The 16,163-nt window shown below is 60.4% G+C and overlaps 2 protein-coding genes across 15 annotated transcripts in view; one reads left to right on the forward strand and one right to left on the reverse strand.

The window, feature by feature from the left end:
- Positions 1–10,900, reverse strand: part of DLG4 (discs large MAGUK scaffold protein 4) — a 23,551-nt gene extending 12,651 nt beyond the window's left edge. For 2 of the 13 annotated variants that reach the window (XR_011995899.1, XM_072730159.1), the window contains exons 1-2: positions 3,438–3,625; positions 490–654 (exon numbers count right to left, since the gene is read on the reverse strand). Coding sequence is in view for 10 of the 13 variants with exons in the window: in XM_072730159.1 (XP_072586260.1) it covers positions 490–654; positions 3,438–3,479 (207 nt within the window). In the remaining 3 variants the exon portion in view is untranslated. Of the gene's footprint in view, positions 1–489; positions 655–3,437; positions 3,743–8,330; positions 8,851–9,399; positions 9,441–9,642; positions 9,742–9,939; positions 9,964–10,652 lie in introns of those variants that run through there. The other 11 variants (XM_026005339.2, XM_072730160.1, XM_072730165.1 and 8 more) reach the window with 10 other exon arrangements.
- On the forward strand, positions 10,822–16,150 carry ACADVL (acyl-CoA dehydrogenase very long chain). Of its 2 annotated transcripts, none has more exons than XM_072730167.1 (20): positions 10,822–11,038; positions 11,213–11,288; positions 11,563–11,628; positions 11,717–11,789; positions 11,871–11,935; positions 12,045–12,179; positions 12,586–12,730; positions 12,942–13,071; positions 13,186–13,311; positions 13,684–13,882; positions 13,999–14,103; positions 14,514–14,600; positions 14,683–14,745; positions 14,841–14,942; positions 15,012–15,109; positions 15,192–15,264; positions 15,359–15,431; positions 15,548–15,620; positions 15,711–15,786; positions 15,869–16,150. In XM_072730167.1, the coding sequence occupies exons 4-20, from the start codon at positions 11,741–11,743 to the stop codon at positions 16,007–16,009; spliced, it is 1,740 nt and encodes a 579-aa protein (XP_072586268.1). In that variant the 5' UTR covers positions 10,822–11,038; positions 11,213–11,288; positions 11,563–11,628; positions 11,717–11,740; the 3' UTR covers positions 16,010–16,150. The 2 variants fall into 2 exon arrangements, with proteins under 2 accessions (XP_072586268.1, XP_072586267.1); XM_072730166.1 differs by having other exon boundaries at positions 10,895–11,127.
- Positions 16,151–16,163: the final 13 nt, after the last annotated feature.

Below are 16,163 nucleotides of genomic sequence, written 5' to 3' on the forward strand. Positions count from 1 at the left end.
GCCGGGAGGCTGCCAGGAATCTCCGGCCAGACAGATAGAAAGGGCTGGAGATGCGGGAACAGCGGAGAGCCAGGCTCAGAGGCCGGAAGTGGGGGGAGGAGGCCGAGAAGGGACTGGAGCAAATGAGGGCAGCAGGCGCTCTGAACAGAGCTCAGGACACAAGGAACGGAAACGGAGGTGGGGGGTGTGAAGGAATGGAGAGGACCTGGGGCGGGAGCATCCTGGAGGTGCACGCATCTCTGCCCCGGGCTGGCTGTGAGCACGCACATACACCCTGGCTTTGGGCTGGCCCCCTCCCACTCGTCAGGCCTCTGTTTCTCCTCTGGGGCATCAGATGTCTCTGCTCCCCCCCCCAGGCCCCAGCAGCCGCAGCCCCAGCCCCAGCCTCGCAAGCCCACCTACGGCTGTGGCCCTACCAGCCCTTGGCGGTGGCCGCCGCTCCGAGGTTCCAAGGGCCGCACTGGGGAGGGGGTCGCCCGAGTCTCCTACCTTGAGGGGGGAGAGGTGGGCGTGGCCCACGACCCCGTGGACAGCCTCGAGGTGAGACAAGTTCCTCTCCGCCACGTGCACCAGCTCGGGGGCGTTTACCTGGTTGGGGAGGTGTGCCGGGCTGTGCTCCAGAGGGGGCGTGTCTTCATCTTGGTAGCGGTATTTCTGGGGATGGGGACCAAGGCGTCACTGGGGCCGGCCCAGGGCCATGGGCTCCAGGCTGCCGCCTGGCCACCTCCTCTCCCCACTCCCATCCCCACCCCCCTCCAGTGCTGTGCGGAAGGCCACGGGGCCAGACCAGTTCCTCCCCCCTCCCTCCAGCGCCATTGGTTCTGCACTCTCCACCTTCCCCCAGCCCCTGTGCCGCCTAGGCTGCCAGCTCCCAGCCGAAATCCCAGCCCCCGTCCCCACGTCCCAGCCCCCAGCCGCCCCCCCACCCTCCCCACCCCCTTCCACACCGCACACCCCTTCCTCCAGCCTCCATCTCTCCCCCCTTGCCTGGGCCGTAGGCATCAGGTCCCTGTCACACATCCTGTCCCATCACCAGCCCTCTGACACTTGTACCTCCATTCTTCTCCTCCTCTTCACCCCACTCCCCCCATGTCTGTAAGCTCCCCCCCTCCATACTCTACTTGCAGCGCAAGCGCGCTCACACACACACACACCCCACATCTCACACATACACACACACACACACACACACACACCCCACATCCCATCTCATTCCTGCCCCACCCTCCTCCAGGCCTCAGTCTTCCCACTGCAGCCTCTACCCCAAGAGCGACTGGCTGTTCCAGCACTGGCAGGTACTTTGCATCAGCCCCCCAGGCAGGACAACACTAAACTAGTTCAGCTCCTCTTCCACTGGCCTAGCTGGTTCCCAAGTAGTCCGCAAAGGGGCCCCCAGATGCCTGGCCCCATCCCTACCAATGCCCACAGCCCAGCCAGTTAATCGGATATACTAGAAGGGGATGGGGGAGGAAGGGGAGGAAGTGAGGCAGTAAGGCTCGGAGGGCGGGCAGGAATGGGTGTCAACTCCAGGCTGGCTGATGCGGAAGGGGGTAGAGCGCTGAGTCTCAGAGTCCATTGCTGGTCCCCCTCTGGCCTTCAGGGGGCAAGACCCAACACAACACCTGACTCCCTTCCCAACCAACCACAGCCATCTCACAGACCTCCCATGCTAGCTTAACAAGGACACCAGGAAAGGAGATTAACTGGGGGCCAGAGAGAGAGGAACAGCGCAGGTCTCCAGCTCGAGACCGCAGAGAAGGTGGCAACTCTGCCAGGGCCCTCCCACATCGGCCTCTGCCCTCACACTACTCTCTCCCCAAGCAGACCCTCCCAAACTCCAAGCTCAGGGGAGGAGGAGGAGGGTACCACAAGCAGGGCTCCCTCGGGGACTGGAGAAGACAGACGCCACCCCACCCACACCCACCACCCGACACACAGATAGTAAGAGAAGACAGACTTCCTCTCAAAAAAGCATTTGAGAAGCTGTGTACCCCAACATGTGGAGGGCACCAGTTGCGAGATCCAAGGTCAATGCTTGATGCTAGAGTGGGATTCTGTAAGTTCCCAGTATGTGACCCACGTTTGGCTGTAGCTAAGTGGGCAGCAAGAGAACGGGAGGGACGTGGGGCCGCCGACAGGAAGCCTGTCCCACCTATGACAGAGATGAGAGGCAAGGAGTGCCTCTCAGAAGGAAAACAGGGGTTCATCAAGATACACTCCATCTTCTAAGCCACAGACTCATAAAGAAAATCCTGAGCTCTGGGTTTCAAGCCCATGGGCACAACAAGCAGAGAAGAAGGAAAAGTTGGAGGTGGGGGGTGGGGCTAAGTTAAATACACCCAAGGCTGGGGCCATCTTGGTAACAGAGTAACGAAAACTGAAAGAGGATGTTCATTCCACATCCTGAAAAGGTGGTCTACAGCCTGGACTAGGGGTCCAGGGGGGCAGGGAGGAAGCAGCTCTCCTGGCTGTGCCGGGTGTCCCCATACCCTGCGGGGTGCGGGGCAAGGCCCCAGGGTGGAAGCTTCTAGCCTCTCCCGGTCTGGGGGAGGGTGGGAGCCCATGGCCCCTCCATCTTCAGCCCACCTCACAAAGAAAGATCCCCGAATGTGATGCAGACATATCGGGGTGCACATAAAGAAAATGGAATTGCAGAAATTCATCATTTATTCTAGAGAGGGGATGAAGGCAAATTTTTGTCACAGTGAGACTGCAGCCGGCTCTGCCTGCCTCACCCCCACGGTGGTGGTGGGGAACCATCTAGGACAAGGGAAAAGACTTCTCTGCCTTAGAAGCCAGCGTGAGGGAAATGGGGCACAAGGGGAGGATACCAAAGTTCCCAGAATGTGGCTGATGGAGGTTAGGCCCTATGTCCATTCCTGGGAAATTTTCAGAGTATTGGACATGTAGTAAGGGGTGGAGGGGAACCGTCTGAAGCGATGGGGGGATACCACTCATACCTGCTAACTGAGAGATGGGGGTGGGGTCAGCACCTCTTCGGGCCCAGATTACCGGTCAAGTAAAGCAGGGCAGGCAGGAAAGGAGCATCCCCTCTTTTACCCTACTGGGACTCTGGGCTGGAGCAGCAACAGCGCCTATGCCACGTTGGGACCAAGTCTGAAACCCCAGTGCGTTAGGGCAGGTAAAAGGCCTGGGGATCGCTGTTGCTCCTTCCCCCCTTGGCCCTCTCATCACTGGAGCCGCAGCTGCATAGAATGACCTGGAACCGAGGCTTGCACCCCCGAAACAGAGGGGTGTGAGTGGAAGTGGATATGTTGATAAGAGGGGCGACCCACTGCGCCTGTCCGCGAGACACTGCAACCCAGGGACCCCGCGCCAAGCAGAAGGAAGAGCGACAGCACTTGAAGCTTGCACCCTGAGATTTGGGGGGTCCGGGAAGAGGGAAGCGGGGTCGGAGCCCGTACCGCGGCACGTACCACGCAGAGACACATGGAGGCGAATCTGTTCCGAGCCGACATGGAGAAGGGGAGGGGGACTGAGGGGATGGGGGCGGGTGGGAGAGAGCGAGGGTCCCAGGGTTGGGGGAGGGGGAGGGGCAGAGGGGCGGGGGCTGCGGCGGACGCGGCGACTGGAGGCTGCGGCCGGAGGGGGGGGGAGGCGCCTGCGCAGTGCGGGAGAGCGTCACGATGGGAGAGAGGGGGTGAGGGGAGACCCTCTTAGCTATCAACTTCCAGGGTTCCAGCGGTTTCTCTGTGGACTTCACCTTGCACAGGACACTCCCATTCCGACCCTTCTGCACAGACACTCCTGAGATTTACCAATTTATAGCTGCAGTTCTCACCGAATCGTCTACCCCTAAAATCACCAGACCCCTAACTACTCCCACACTTCACTGGACCACTCCTCTCTACTGGACGCCCGAGGCTCCAGAAGGAAGAAGTACTTCCCTCTCACGGCAGAGGGACCCCCAAACTATCTAAAATGCCTCCCGCAAGCCCCCCCTCCACAATCCCCTCCACAAAGACGGTTGATGTGGATCCCCTCAGATGCCAGGACAGCTACTATCCTAACCAGCAGTCCAGCCATCCCCACCTGAGAGAACACGATGCTTTCCAAGAGTTTGAGGACCACAGGTACTGGCTGTCCCTTCAAAGTAAACTACCCTTTAAGTCATCCCTTTCAAAATCATATCCCCTCATCCACTCACAGAGACCTTGAAATTAGTGCAAATATCACCCTTGCTCTAGTGCAAACAACCAAATAAGCATTCTTCAAATCCGTTTGGGGTCCCCTGGCCACATCTCTACATCTAAAGAGACACTCATGATTTTCCAGGATGCAGGTCCAGGGACCACCAGTGGGGTCTCTGGCTGGCTCAGTGGGAAGAGCATGCAACTCTTGATCTCTGAGCCATGAGTTTGAGCTCCACATTGGGCGTAGAGATTACTTAAATCAGTAACTTAAAAAAAAAAAAAAAAGGAAAAACTTAAAAAATATATATCACCAGAGCCCGATTTCTGGGAGTCCTTAATGTGTCTTAAAGCTGACCCTCCAAATTCAATGGCAATGTCTTCAACTTATTCCTAAACCTTTAAGTTGCAAGATACTTCCCTATCTCCTTCACTCAAGTTCATACATTACTCCTTTTTCTGGCTGCCCTTCCTACATCTCAACATCATCTTCATGATTCCGAATTCCAACTTTGTTAGAAGAGTGCTCCCAAAAATATCTATCTCCCCCACATCCAAGCCTCAAAAAAAAATTCATCTAAAGTAAGATCTGGCCTGCAATTTGCAGTGACCCACAAATCCTCCAGAACACCCCCAAAACGACTGCCTCTCAGGTTTCCATCTTCCCCCCAAACAGCTGACCCTGAAAGCAACTCTTCCAAATATTCTCCTATTAAACGCCCACCCTCCCAACTCTTAAAGCCCAGTGAGCAGTCTTCTCAAATCTGCTTCTCCTCGGGCCTATCTTTAATGCCCACACAGGGCAGTGAGGACGGACTGCCCTAGAACCTCGCCTATGTCACTCCCGTCCCGTTGGTCGGAATCTGCGGGATACGCCCCCAAGATGACCCCCAATGCCCTAGTTTTATATCTGTATAGGATGCTCGGTTCCTCAGAGGGAGCCCGAGCTCAAGGAGCTGGACTCGAAATTCCTTCTAGAATAGAAAATGCACACTCCCTCGTTCTCCACCAGTGGGCGCTGTGGCCCCTTAAGAACCCCCCTCCCATCCCCCATTTCCTTTTTCCCTCCATTTTCCGTTTCCCTGTTGCCTGGCAACGCAGCAATCATGGACTTTGCCGTCGCCTAGCAACCGTCTCTCTGGAACAGAGAGCTGAGGTAGGAGGTTGTGCTCTGATGAAATCCGAACAGGCCTCCATCTTAGGAAAAGTGAGACGTCAGATCGCCCAGCCCTTGGATTCTCCTTCCCAAAGACCCCCGCACCCCGCAGCCCCTTAGACTGCAGGCCCTCAGACCCCGCGACTCCTCTCGGCACGGGGGACCACGCCACGCCCCTGCGGGGTCAGCCCCGCCCTCATCCCGGTCGGGGTAGCCGGCCTCAGGCCCCGCCCCTTCCCGAGGGGTGCCACCGCCTCCCTCCACGGAGTAAGCCAGACCCCACCCACCTGCCTCCGGGAGGCCACGCCTCCGTCCACTTCCCGCCCATTCGCTCCCCCGGCCTCGCCTACACTGGCCCTCCGCCACGCCCCTGGCCGCCAATGAATGAGGCCTCTGGCCACACCGCCCCGCCCCCGGCACCTCGGCAGGGCCCAATGAGGACCACCCGGAGGGTTTAACCGCTTCGCCTCCGGGGCTCGGGCCAAAGCCACCCCCCCCGCCGGCCTAGTCTTTCCCCACTCCCCCCTCCCCCGCCCGTTCCGCTCCGCCCTCCGACACCCTCGCCCGGCCCCTCCAGTCGGCCACGCAACCTCAGTCGTCGCCGGTTGCCATGGCAACGGCGGCAGCAGCGCTGGGAGCACGGGGAGGGACGGGGGCGGAGTGGGAGAGATTCTCAGAGACCGACGCCGGCAGAGACCCCGGCGCAGAGTAAGACCCAGGGATCGCTCTGAAGGCAGGAGTTAGCACAAAGCACAGGGCCTGGCGCATGGTAGGCATTCCATACATGTTCCCCAAATTACTGCGGCACGAATCTAAATATAGGCAACGGAAGATGGACGACTCCCAAACGGGGCTGGGAAACGCACCGACCGCAGAGCCCGAGCACCCCCTACCCCACCCAGAGTCTTGGGGGCGGGGGAGGGCGCTGGTGGGAGAGGCGGGGGGGGCGGGACACTGGTGCCTCGTGCCCCCTGCCGGCTCCTCCCGGGGCCACCCTCCGCTGCCCTGGATAGAGAGGAACCACAACTCCCAACAGCCCCGCGGACAGCAACCCTCTACCACTGATGGCTCTGGTGCCTCAAGGCCTTATGGGAGTTGGAGTCTCCGTCATCCCGAGACTGACAAGTTTTCTGGCCAAGGAATGTGGCAAGCCTGGGTCTCCTCCACGCCTCTGTAAAAGCCCCCAAATGCATGATTGATCCTCTCTGCGCAAGGCTCCTTCCTTCGGGGACGCTCACCCTGGGCTCCGTCGAAGAAGTAGGAGTCTGGAAGGGAGATGAAGAAGCTCCCCCTCCCAGAATAGCTGCCAGTACAGGCAAGCCCCTCACCCTCGCTTGCATATGTATGTTCCCATGTTGGAAGCAGAGCCCACACATTCCACATTCCAACTGGCTTTCTGGGTACACCTGTACGCAGGGAACCACAGCCAGGAAAGCTGAGGCCGCCAGGGGCACGCTAAGGGCAGGAGACAGGAGAAGCAAAGGATCAGACAGACATTAGAGGAGACGAGGCCAGAGTAAGCGAGAGGCAAAAATCCACTGCAACTCCAGGGCATGGGGGAAGTGGCAGCATAGGAGAAAGCCTGGAGCCCACAGAACTGGGCGGGGGGGGGCAAGCAAATAGCTCTGCAGAGGGTGTGGGGACTCCAGACCCTGAGGTCCCCAGCCTCCAGTCTCTTCCATCCATGCTCACACGTGCACGATGCATGTGTACACACATGTGTGAGTTTGTGGCAGGGAACATGTGTGTCCTCAGCTCCCTCCCCTGAGAAGCTGCAGTTCCCACTAAATATAACCCCCTCCCCAGCCTGTGACTCACCCGGACCCCGCCTCCCCGGCCCCCACTTCCTGTCCCACCCCCCAACCCCCAGCTGCCTGCCACCCGCCCAAGCTCCCTCCACACACCAGGCATCCAGCTTGCCAGTCCCAGAGCCTCACAGCCAAGACCTAGGTATTCTGCATCCCACCAGGAGCTGGCCTGTGCTCCCCATCCAAGCGCTGCCCTTTCCGGCTCCAACCACGGGGACCCCCTCTGCCGGTCCTCACTGCTGCCAACCCTGCCCTCCTCCTCCAGCTCCTTTGCACCCTGGGAACCTGAAATCCAGGTGTCCTCCCCCACCTTGATGCCAAGTGACAGGGGTAAGGGGAACATGCCCCTCCATCTGCTCTTCTCCTTTCTCAACAAGGGGTGGATACAGTGTGGGAGGAGACAGGGATATTGAGCACCTGCCTGGGCCACCCCCAAATTCTGCACCACCCACCTGGTCCCCTCCTCAAATCCCCTCTCTCCCCAAAGCTCTCCTCCTCCTCCTCCTCAGGGTCTGGCATCCTCCACTGCTGCAAGCCTCTCCTCCCAAGGGAGCACCCCAAATCCTCACCTCACCTGGTCCATTCCCTCAGGTGATCCTGTGTCAGGCGCTAGCCCTCTGACAACTCCCAACTATCCCGCTCTATAGGATCAAACCCTGAATTCCCAGTTCCCCGTAATTGAGCGTACCCCCAAATGTATCCACCACGAGACGCTTGCTCTATAGGTTGAAGGCCCACCCCTTCTCTGCCAGCTAACACCCCCAGACCAGTCAGGCACTCACAGCCAATAACCGTCTACCCCCATGCCAAGAGCCCCCTGAAATTGGACGAGACACCCAGAAGCCAGTTTGTCCCTCAGGAGGGAAGAGAACCCCCCCTCACACAGTCCACCTTCTAATGCACAAGAGCAGGACTCCCATGTGAGCCAGGCTTCTCCTTAAATAAGTCTCCCTCAAACATCATTGGTGAACCCCAAAACCCACCAGCCCCCCCAAACCACAAAACAGCCCAAATTTTCCATTTCTCTACAGGTACAAAGAGATCACTCCAGGGGGCACCTGTGGCCAAACCTAGCACGATCTCAGATGTGAACCCCCAAAGTAAATCATGACCCCCCAGTACACTCCCAGCCCCCAGCCCCAGATCAGGCCTGCCTAACCCCTCCCCACAAACTCATACCCTCCCCCCAGTTGAGAGCCCCCCTATCGTGCTTACCTTGGTTGTCACTATACAGAGACAGTCCATGTTGGGGGGGCTGGCCGCGGCGGCGGGTAAGGGGCTCTGACTTCATCGGAGTTTCGTTCCTCCCCTCTGTGGGTTCTCACCCCTCCCCCCTCCGCACCCCACTTTTGCAGGGGGGGCCAGGATGGGGGGAGGGGTGAGAGGGGAAAGAGGGGGTTGGAGAAGGGAAGGGGAGGGGTGCGTGGGAGGGAGGGGAAGGGGGCCCTAGAAGGGGGTCCCCAGTGGAGGGGAGGTGGCCTGGGGAGCACACCCCGATTCTCAGGAGGGGCGGGGGCACCGGGGGCTGGCAGCCCCGGAGTTCGGGGGCTGGGGCATGAGCTGGGGTGGGGGAGGGGAACTGGATTTCAGGGAGCCCCGGGGTAGGGGAGGGTCTTGCCTGCCGGCCAGGGGCTAGGGCCGCGGCGGGGGAGTGGGGTGGGGGGGTTGGAGGCGGCAGCGGCCGAGGGAGCCTTGGAGCCGAGGAGGGAAGGGGAGAGAGGAGGAGAGAGGAAGCAGGGGGAGGGAGGGAGGGAGCGAGGAGCGAGGATGGGGGGGGTGCCTTGGCAGAGTTAACTGCTTCGGTGCCGGCAGGAACCCGGATAATGGGAGAGGAGAGCAGAGCGGAGGCAGACAGGCCCCGAGGCAAAGATGGAGGCCTGGCCAGGCACCAGCGCCAGAGATCAGGAGGCCTCCTGGGTCTCAGGAGAGGAAGCACCTGCTGTGGGGCTCGGAGCACCCGTGCTAGTTGCAGTGCTGGCTGGCGGGAGGGGGAGGTCTGGGTGGGCAGGTGGGGGGGGCGGGGGGGGGGGCAGCTCTCCCTCAGGCTGCACAGGAGGAAGGATGAGAAGTAATTCTGTGCTGGACTCCTTATGCCCGAAATTGGGGCCAAGGGAGGAGGGAGGCGGGGAAGCAGAAGGGGAAAGGGACCAACAGGACCCAGGAGTCTGGGATTCTCTGCACCCTGGGCTCAGAAGTCTGTCTTCAAGGCCCCCAAGTGTGGGGCAGCAGCTCGGCCCCTGTCCTGCCTGCCCCTCTGGGGAGGCGCCCCACCTCACCCCCTTACCTGGCTCTCCGAGATGGAAGCCTCGTAATAGTCCAGGATGTCTGTCACCAGAATACAGCTGAGTTACCCTCCCCCACCCCATCTAGGGGGGCTCCCCTGCCCCCACAACCTGCCCTGACTGCTGCTGGCACCCCAGGGCCTCCTGGCTGCCAACCCGACAGTCCCCCAAGTGTGTTCACTGCCCTAGCAGGCCCAGGCCAGCCCTTCACACCCCAGCCTCCCCAGAGAATCAGGGCTACTCACCCAGCAGGGCCTGGAAGAGGTCACTGTGCAGGACAGCCAAGAGAGGGGGCGCCCATCGCAACAGTGGGGGGGCCAGGAGCCAGAGGGCTGACCGGGGAGCTGGTGAAATGCAAGCAAGGGAGGAATGGGACGGGGAAGAGACCCATGGACCAAGGCGCGGCTCACTCGCCTCCCCTAGCCTGTCCCCTCTCCCTGGGCTTAAGTGGGGTGGGGAAGGATCAGCCCGAGGGTCCTCAAGTCCCAGCCCCACTCGGCTCCGCCCCCAGGCCTTTCCTCCACGGGACTCTCCAGTTTCACCTCTGGGTCTCTCAGACATCTCTCCTCTCTGATTTTAATCTCCCTAATCCCCAGGGTTGGAGCTGAGCTGCCTCCCCACCAGGTTCCAGCCTTTAGCCAGCCACCAAAGTGGGCAGTCCTGTCCTAACCCCCTGGGTCGCCTGGCACAATGGTCTCTCTTCTCAAAGCCAGGGGTGAGTTTGCTGCACTTTTCAGAGGAACTGGGCACTGGGAACGGGGGTGGGGGGTGGGGGGGGTGGGGAGGTGTCCCCAAGGAGGCTCCTGCAGCCCCAGCCCAGACCTCTCCCCACTGGGTGTGTCCTCAGGGCAGGAGTATACACGACCTATACATGACCTGGGACTCCTTGACCCAGGGCTAGGGAAGTAGGTGTGTGTGGCGAGAGTGGGTGGGAGGAGAATCCCTACAGTTCCACTCCCCCTGGGAAGAGTCCAGGATGTCACACAGTCTCTGGAGGAAACAAGGGCAGAGAAAGAGACACCTGCTGGGGAAGGTCTCCAGCGCCCCAATGGGGAGGCGGTGAATTTGCAGAGGGGAAGGGAGGGGAGGGCCCTACGGTGAGAATTCAGGTGTTTCTAAAGTTAGTGACACCTCAGGTCTCAGGAGAATATGCCTGGGCCGCCCCACGCCACCATGTCCCTCCCTCTCGTGTTGATGGAGATGGGTTTCACAAGGGACTCCATAGAGTCGTCTGCCCCTGCTTCTGCCGTCTTACATTTTTTTTCTCCCACCTCTCCTTTCCAACTCCACCAGGGAAGTCCTCCTGTTGGCCCACCCTCCATTCCTCCGGCTGCAAAAGCCTGAGCTCCTCCTCCTTCCGCCCCAGCCTATCCCATCGCCCCTTCCGAGGGCTACACTCGAGTTCGGCCCGGTGGGACGAAGGCGTTTGGGAGAGACGGGAACATCTGGAGATAGCCCTAGGTTAACCAGAATGCAGGGGCGGGGTGGGGGAGGCTCCGCCCCGCCCCGGAACTACATCTCCCAGCATGCGCTGGCGGCCGGAAGCCCAGTCCCCCCGGTGCATTGTGGACGATGAGTCAAGACCGGACCAGGGCAGCCAGACTTTGGCAGACGGGTGGACGGCGCTAGGTCTGCGATCAGGTCCGCAGCGGCCGGAGTGGTTGGGAGATGCAGGCGGCACGGATGGCCCCGAGCGTGGGGCGGCAGCTGCGGAGGCTGGGGGTCGGAAGGTGCGAGTCAGACAGGAGAGCAGGGCAGGGCCGGGGTGGCAGCGGGACCGGGGACCCGGACTGAGCCCCTCCCTGCTCCCCACAGCTCGCGGCCCAGCGCACTCCTGGGGCAGCCCCCGCCCGGTCCGGTCCGCCGATCCTATGCCAGTGGGGCCGCTCAGGTGAGTGACGGCGGCCCGGGACGCGCGGAGCGGGAGGGGGAGTCCGCCTCGGCTCCCCCTTCCCCGCCGCCGGCAGGGGTCTCCCTCTCCGTCCCGGACACCTGGCGCCCGCGGTGGCGCCGAAAGTAGGGGAAAGGGCAGGCCAGGGTGCCCTGATGATGGAAGTAGGGGAAAGGTTGCCGCGTCCGCCTCCGCCCGCACCCAGCGCTTCCCCTGTGGTCTCCAGCTCCTCGGGAGCCCCTTACCGGGCCTCGCTAACTGTCCCTTTCCCCAGGCGGTTCTGGAGAAGTCAGATTCCCACTCCTCTGAGGCTCCGACCAGGGACAAGCAGGCCAAGGCGGTACGTGGCCTCCATACCGGGAGGACCTAGGCCAGGGGCTCACCCACTGCAGCAGACAGCTCGCTGAAACCCCCTTCTCCCTGCGCAGGAATCCAAGTCCTTTGCTGCGGGGATGTTCAAGGGTCAGCTCACCACCGATCAGGTGTTCCCTTACCCATCTGGTAAGTAGTCGTCAGGGCGGGGCAGGGCAGGGCCTCTCCACTTCCCCAGTGACCTGACCAGCCTATCCTTCTCCCCCACAGTACTCAGTGAGGAGCAGATCCAGTTTCTCAAAGAACTGGTGGGGCCTGTGTCCCGTTTCTTTGAGGTGAGGAAGGACAGGGGTTGGGGACAGAGGGCTTCGGTCCCTGATGGGATGGCAGAGGTGTTCAACAGCCTAAAGGGAGCCTGGATACGACATCCTGTGCCTTCTCCAGGAAGTGAACGATCCTGCCAAGAATGACACGTTGGAGAAGGTGGAGGAGACCACCCTGCAAGGCCTCAAGGAGCTGGGGGCCTTTGGTCTGCAAGTACCCAGCGAGCTGGGTGGTGTGGGCCTCTGCAACACCCAGGTGAGGGAGCCCTGGTCACTGCCAGCATCGCAGGCTATTCCAACATTGCTGATTAAGCGCCTTCCTCATGTGACCTAGAGTTTAGGTTTGTCAATTAAGGGGAGCCTGTGTGATGTTGACTGTGCCAATATGTACATCTTTCAAAACAAAAAACATGGCTCTGTTCCCAGTACATAACACATTTCCCAACAAAATACCAAACTATATGATATCCCTCCGGGCCACAGAATTCACCCAGGCTCACATGCCCTAATGGTAGGTGGGAAGCCTCCAGACCAGGTTCCCATTCTACCATGGGAAGATTCTCTCCAGTCACTATGTAGGGATGCCCCTATTTGGCCCTGCCAAGACCCCTCCCCCCCCCCCCACGCAGTCAGTTAACCCCTGACACTGCTTTTCCCCCCAGTATGCCCGCTTGGTGGAGATCGTGGGCACGCATGACCTTGGTGTGGGCATCACCCTGGGAGCCCATCAGAGCATCGGCTTCAAAGGCATCCTGCTCTTTGGCACAAAGGCCCAGAAAGAAAAATACCTCCCCAAACTGGCATCTGGTGAGGCGGCTCTAGGAGCCCCAGCAACTGGGGGTGTCCTGGGCTGGGTACAGATGCCACCACACAGCTGGGTGGCTCAGTACATGGGGGTTCTGGGAAGGAGTGAAGCTGAGCATTTCCAGGAGCACTGAGGGAACGGCTGCAGGCAGGGTGCAGACAGCGAGGGGCCTCTGCCTGTCAGCACCCAGTTTAAAGGTGCTCTCACCCACAGGGGAGAGCATAGCTGCTTTCTGTCTAACGGAGCCCTCCAGTGGGTCAGATGCAGCCTCCATCCGATCATCAGCTGTGCCCAGCCCCTGTGGAAAATACTATACCCTCAATGGAAGCAAGATCTGGATCAGGCAATCCCTCTACAACCCCCATACCACCCTGTCCTCTCCCTCCACCTCTTCCTAACTTCAGGCCCCCCCCCTGCTCTGTCTCCCACACCCTGATAGCCCCTCGTTTTTCCATAGTAATGGGGGCCTGGCAGATGTCTTCACGGTCTTTGCCAAGACACCAGTTACAGATACAGCCACGGGGGCTGTGAAGGAGAAGATCACAGCTTTTGTGGTGGAGAGGAGCTTTGGAGGTGTTACCCAGTGAGTGGGTTTGGGGAGGAAGCAAGCAGTGGAGCCAGGTGGGGGCAGCACTGAAGTCCAGGGCAGATGGTGTTACAGGTCACCCTGGGGATGTGTGCAAAACCCCAAGTAGCTGGATGGCTTGTTCGCTTTGGGATTAAACTGCATGGAACTAATATAAAGCTTTAGCTTCCACAAGCAGTGAGCCCAACATACAGTAGGACAGAAAACCAGGCATCTACCCTGTGAGCATGGAAGCCTGTTGCCTGCACCCTCTCCTATGCTGGCAGCTGCGATTCCTCCCTGGCTCCTAAGAAAGGTATCCCCACCCCCCACCCCACCCATGGCTACCTGTTGAGCACACCTCTGCTTCCCTGTCCTGCCCTGTCACAGCGGGCCCCCTGAGAAGAAGATGGGCATCAAAGCCTCCAACACGGCAGAGGTGTACTTTGACAGTGTGCAGGTGCCAGCAGAGAACGTGCTTGGGGAGGTGGGGAGTGGCTTCAAGGTCGCCATGCACATCCTCAACAACGGAAGGTTCGGCATGGCCGCAGCCCTTGCGGGCACCATGAGGGGCATCATTGCAAAGGCGGTAAGCATCTTCCCTTCCCCTGACACCCAGGTCTCTGTGGGCCCATCCCTCTCAGCCCTGCCCCTTGGGGGCGGGGGCCTACAGAACCACAACGCAACACATGTGCCCTCTTCCAGGTGGATCATGCTGCTAATCGTACCCAGTTTGGGGAGAAAATTCACAACTTTGGGTTGATTCAAGAGAAGCTGGCCCGGATGGCGATGCTGCAGTATGTGACTGAGGTAAGGCTCTCCTTCTCCCCTGCCCACCCCCTCCCTGCCGTCTCCCCCGGCGGTTGGACTACAACCCCCAGCAGCACCTGGGGCAGTGGGTCTCCAGCTCCACACCAATGCCCTAGGGGATGCGGGGGGGCGCAGTCGGCTCGGGAAGCTGTGCCGATCTCCCAGACCCACTCAAACTTTATTCCGCTTGCCCCCCACCCTTACTTCTTCACCCCTTTCAAACAAGTCACATGGCTACAAGCCCCCGCTGAACCATCTCCGGGGACCAGATATTTCACCAAGCCCAACAGGTGGAGCTAGAAGGTGAAGGCGAGGGGAGCTACGGCAGACTTGGTCCTGGGGGCTCTGGGCCATCAGGGCCAGTCTGACGCCGTCCTTTTCCTTCCTGTGTCCCCACCATGCGATCTCAGTCCATGGCTTACATGGTGAGCGCCAACATGGACCAGGGATCCACAGACTTCCAGATTGAGGCTGCCATCAGTAAAATCTTTGGCTCGGTGAGTTCTGGGCCTACAGGGCGGGAGAGCCCAGTGTGGAGCCTGGTTCCAGGACCCATCTCACATGGTTCTCTGTCCCCAGGAGGCGGCCTGGAAGGTGACCGATGAGTGCATCCAGATATTGGGCGGCATGGGCTTCATGAAGGTACCAGGTGGCTCTCTGCCTGGGGTGGCCACGGTGGGGATGGCAGGGGCGAGCGGGCTTTTAGGGGTGTGTGCTCTGGCTTCCCCCCACGGCAGGAGCCTGGAGTGGAGCGTGTTCTCCGAGATCTTCGCATTTTCCGGATCTTTGAGGGGACAAACGACATCCTCCGGCTGTTTGTGGCTCTGCAGGGCTGTATGGTAAGAGGAAACTGGGGCCCGGGTGGGGACAAGAGCACACCCTGACGGTTGGGCCCTCTTCCCACACAGGACAAAGGAAAGGAACTTTCTGGACTGGGCAATGCCCTCAAGAATCCCTTCGGGAATGCCGGTCTCCTGCTAGGAGAGGCAGGCAAACAGCTGAGGAGGTAAGCTTTGAGCCCAGGGTGGGGCAGGGTGGGCTGGGGCTGGGTGCGGCCACTAACCAGTCACTCTCCCCCTTCTGTGAAGGCGGGCAGGGCTGGGCAGCGGCCTGAGTCTCAGCGGCATCATCCACCAGGAGCTGAACCGGAGCGGCGAGCTGGTAAGCCAGCAAGTGGGCGGCCAGCAGCCTGCATCGGGCAGGGGCTGGTGTGGCTGGGCCACCTGAGCCCTGGGCGCCTGCCCTCTTTGTGCAGACCGTGCAGGCTCTGGAGCAGTTTGCCACTGTGGTGGAGGCCAAGCTGATAAAACACAAGAAGGGGATTGTCAGTGAGTGAGCCCTACCCCATCCCCACCAGCTTCCATCCCCACCCACTTCCATTCCTTCCCTCCTTTCCTTCCCGGCTGTCACCATCCCATCCCAACCCATCCCATCTACCTGACAGATGAACAGTTCGTGCTGCAGCGCCTGGCAGACAGTGCCATTGACCTCTACGCCATGGTGGTAGTTCTGTCCAGGTGAGGCAGCAGTGTGGAAGGTGGGGGGGGGGGGGGTAGTTCCCAGGCCAGGCTCAGGGAGGTTCATGTTCCCTTCCTGCCTCGCACCAGGGCCTCCAGATCCCTGAGCGAGGGCCACCCTACAGCCCAGCATGAGAAGATGCTCTGTGACAGCTGGTGTATCGAGGTGAGGTTTGGGGTTACCCAGGGCAGGTGTGCGGCTCAGGGCAGGCGTGCGCCAGCCTGAACACCTCCTTCCCTGTCCCCAGGCCGCAGCCCGGGTCCGGGAGACCATGGCCGCTCTGCAGTCTGACCCGCAGCAACAGGAGCTCTTCCGGAACTTCAAAAGCATCTCTAAGGCCTTAGTAGAGCGAGGTGGCATGGTCACCAGCAACCCCCTCGGCTTCTGAGTGCTCCCCGCTGGGGCCTGGCCAGGCCCGTGCCTTCTCTCTCCAGCCCAGCCTGGCCCCGATTCTGCCTTCAAGAGGCCCTGGCCCCGGGGCACTGCTGCTCACTTACAGCCTCTCAAGTAAAGATTTTCACAAGCCACACTCTGCTCTCCTC

This window comes from Vulpes vulpes, chromosome 12 (genome assembly GCF_048418805.1).
Source record: "Vulpes vulpes isolate BD-2025 chromosome 12, VulVul3, whole genome shotgun sequence".
NCBI classification, from domain to species: domain Eukaryota; kingdom Metazoa; phylum Chordata; class Mammalia; order Carnivora; family Canidae; genus Vulpes; species Vulpes vulpes.

Excerpts from the sequence above, each read along its gene's own strand:
- ACADVL (XM_072730166.1), top strand. The coding sequence starts at position 11,066 with ATGCAGGCGGCACGGATGGCCCCGAGCGTGGGGCGGCAGCTGCGGAGG. Across the intron at positions 13,312-13,683 it reads AGCTTTGGAGGTGTTACCCA|CGGGCCCCCTGAGAAGAAGA; the intron begins GTGAGTGGGTTT and ends GCCCTGTCACAG. Across the intron at positions 15,265-15,358 it reads TGAACCGGAGCGGCGAGCTG|ACCGTGCAGGCTCTGGAGCA; the intron begins GTAAGCCAGCAA and ends CTCTTTGTGCAG.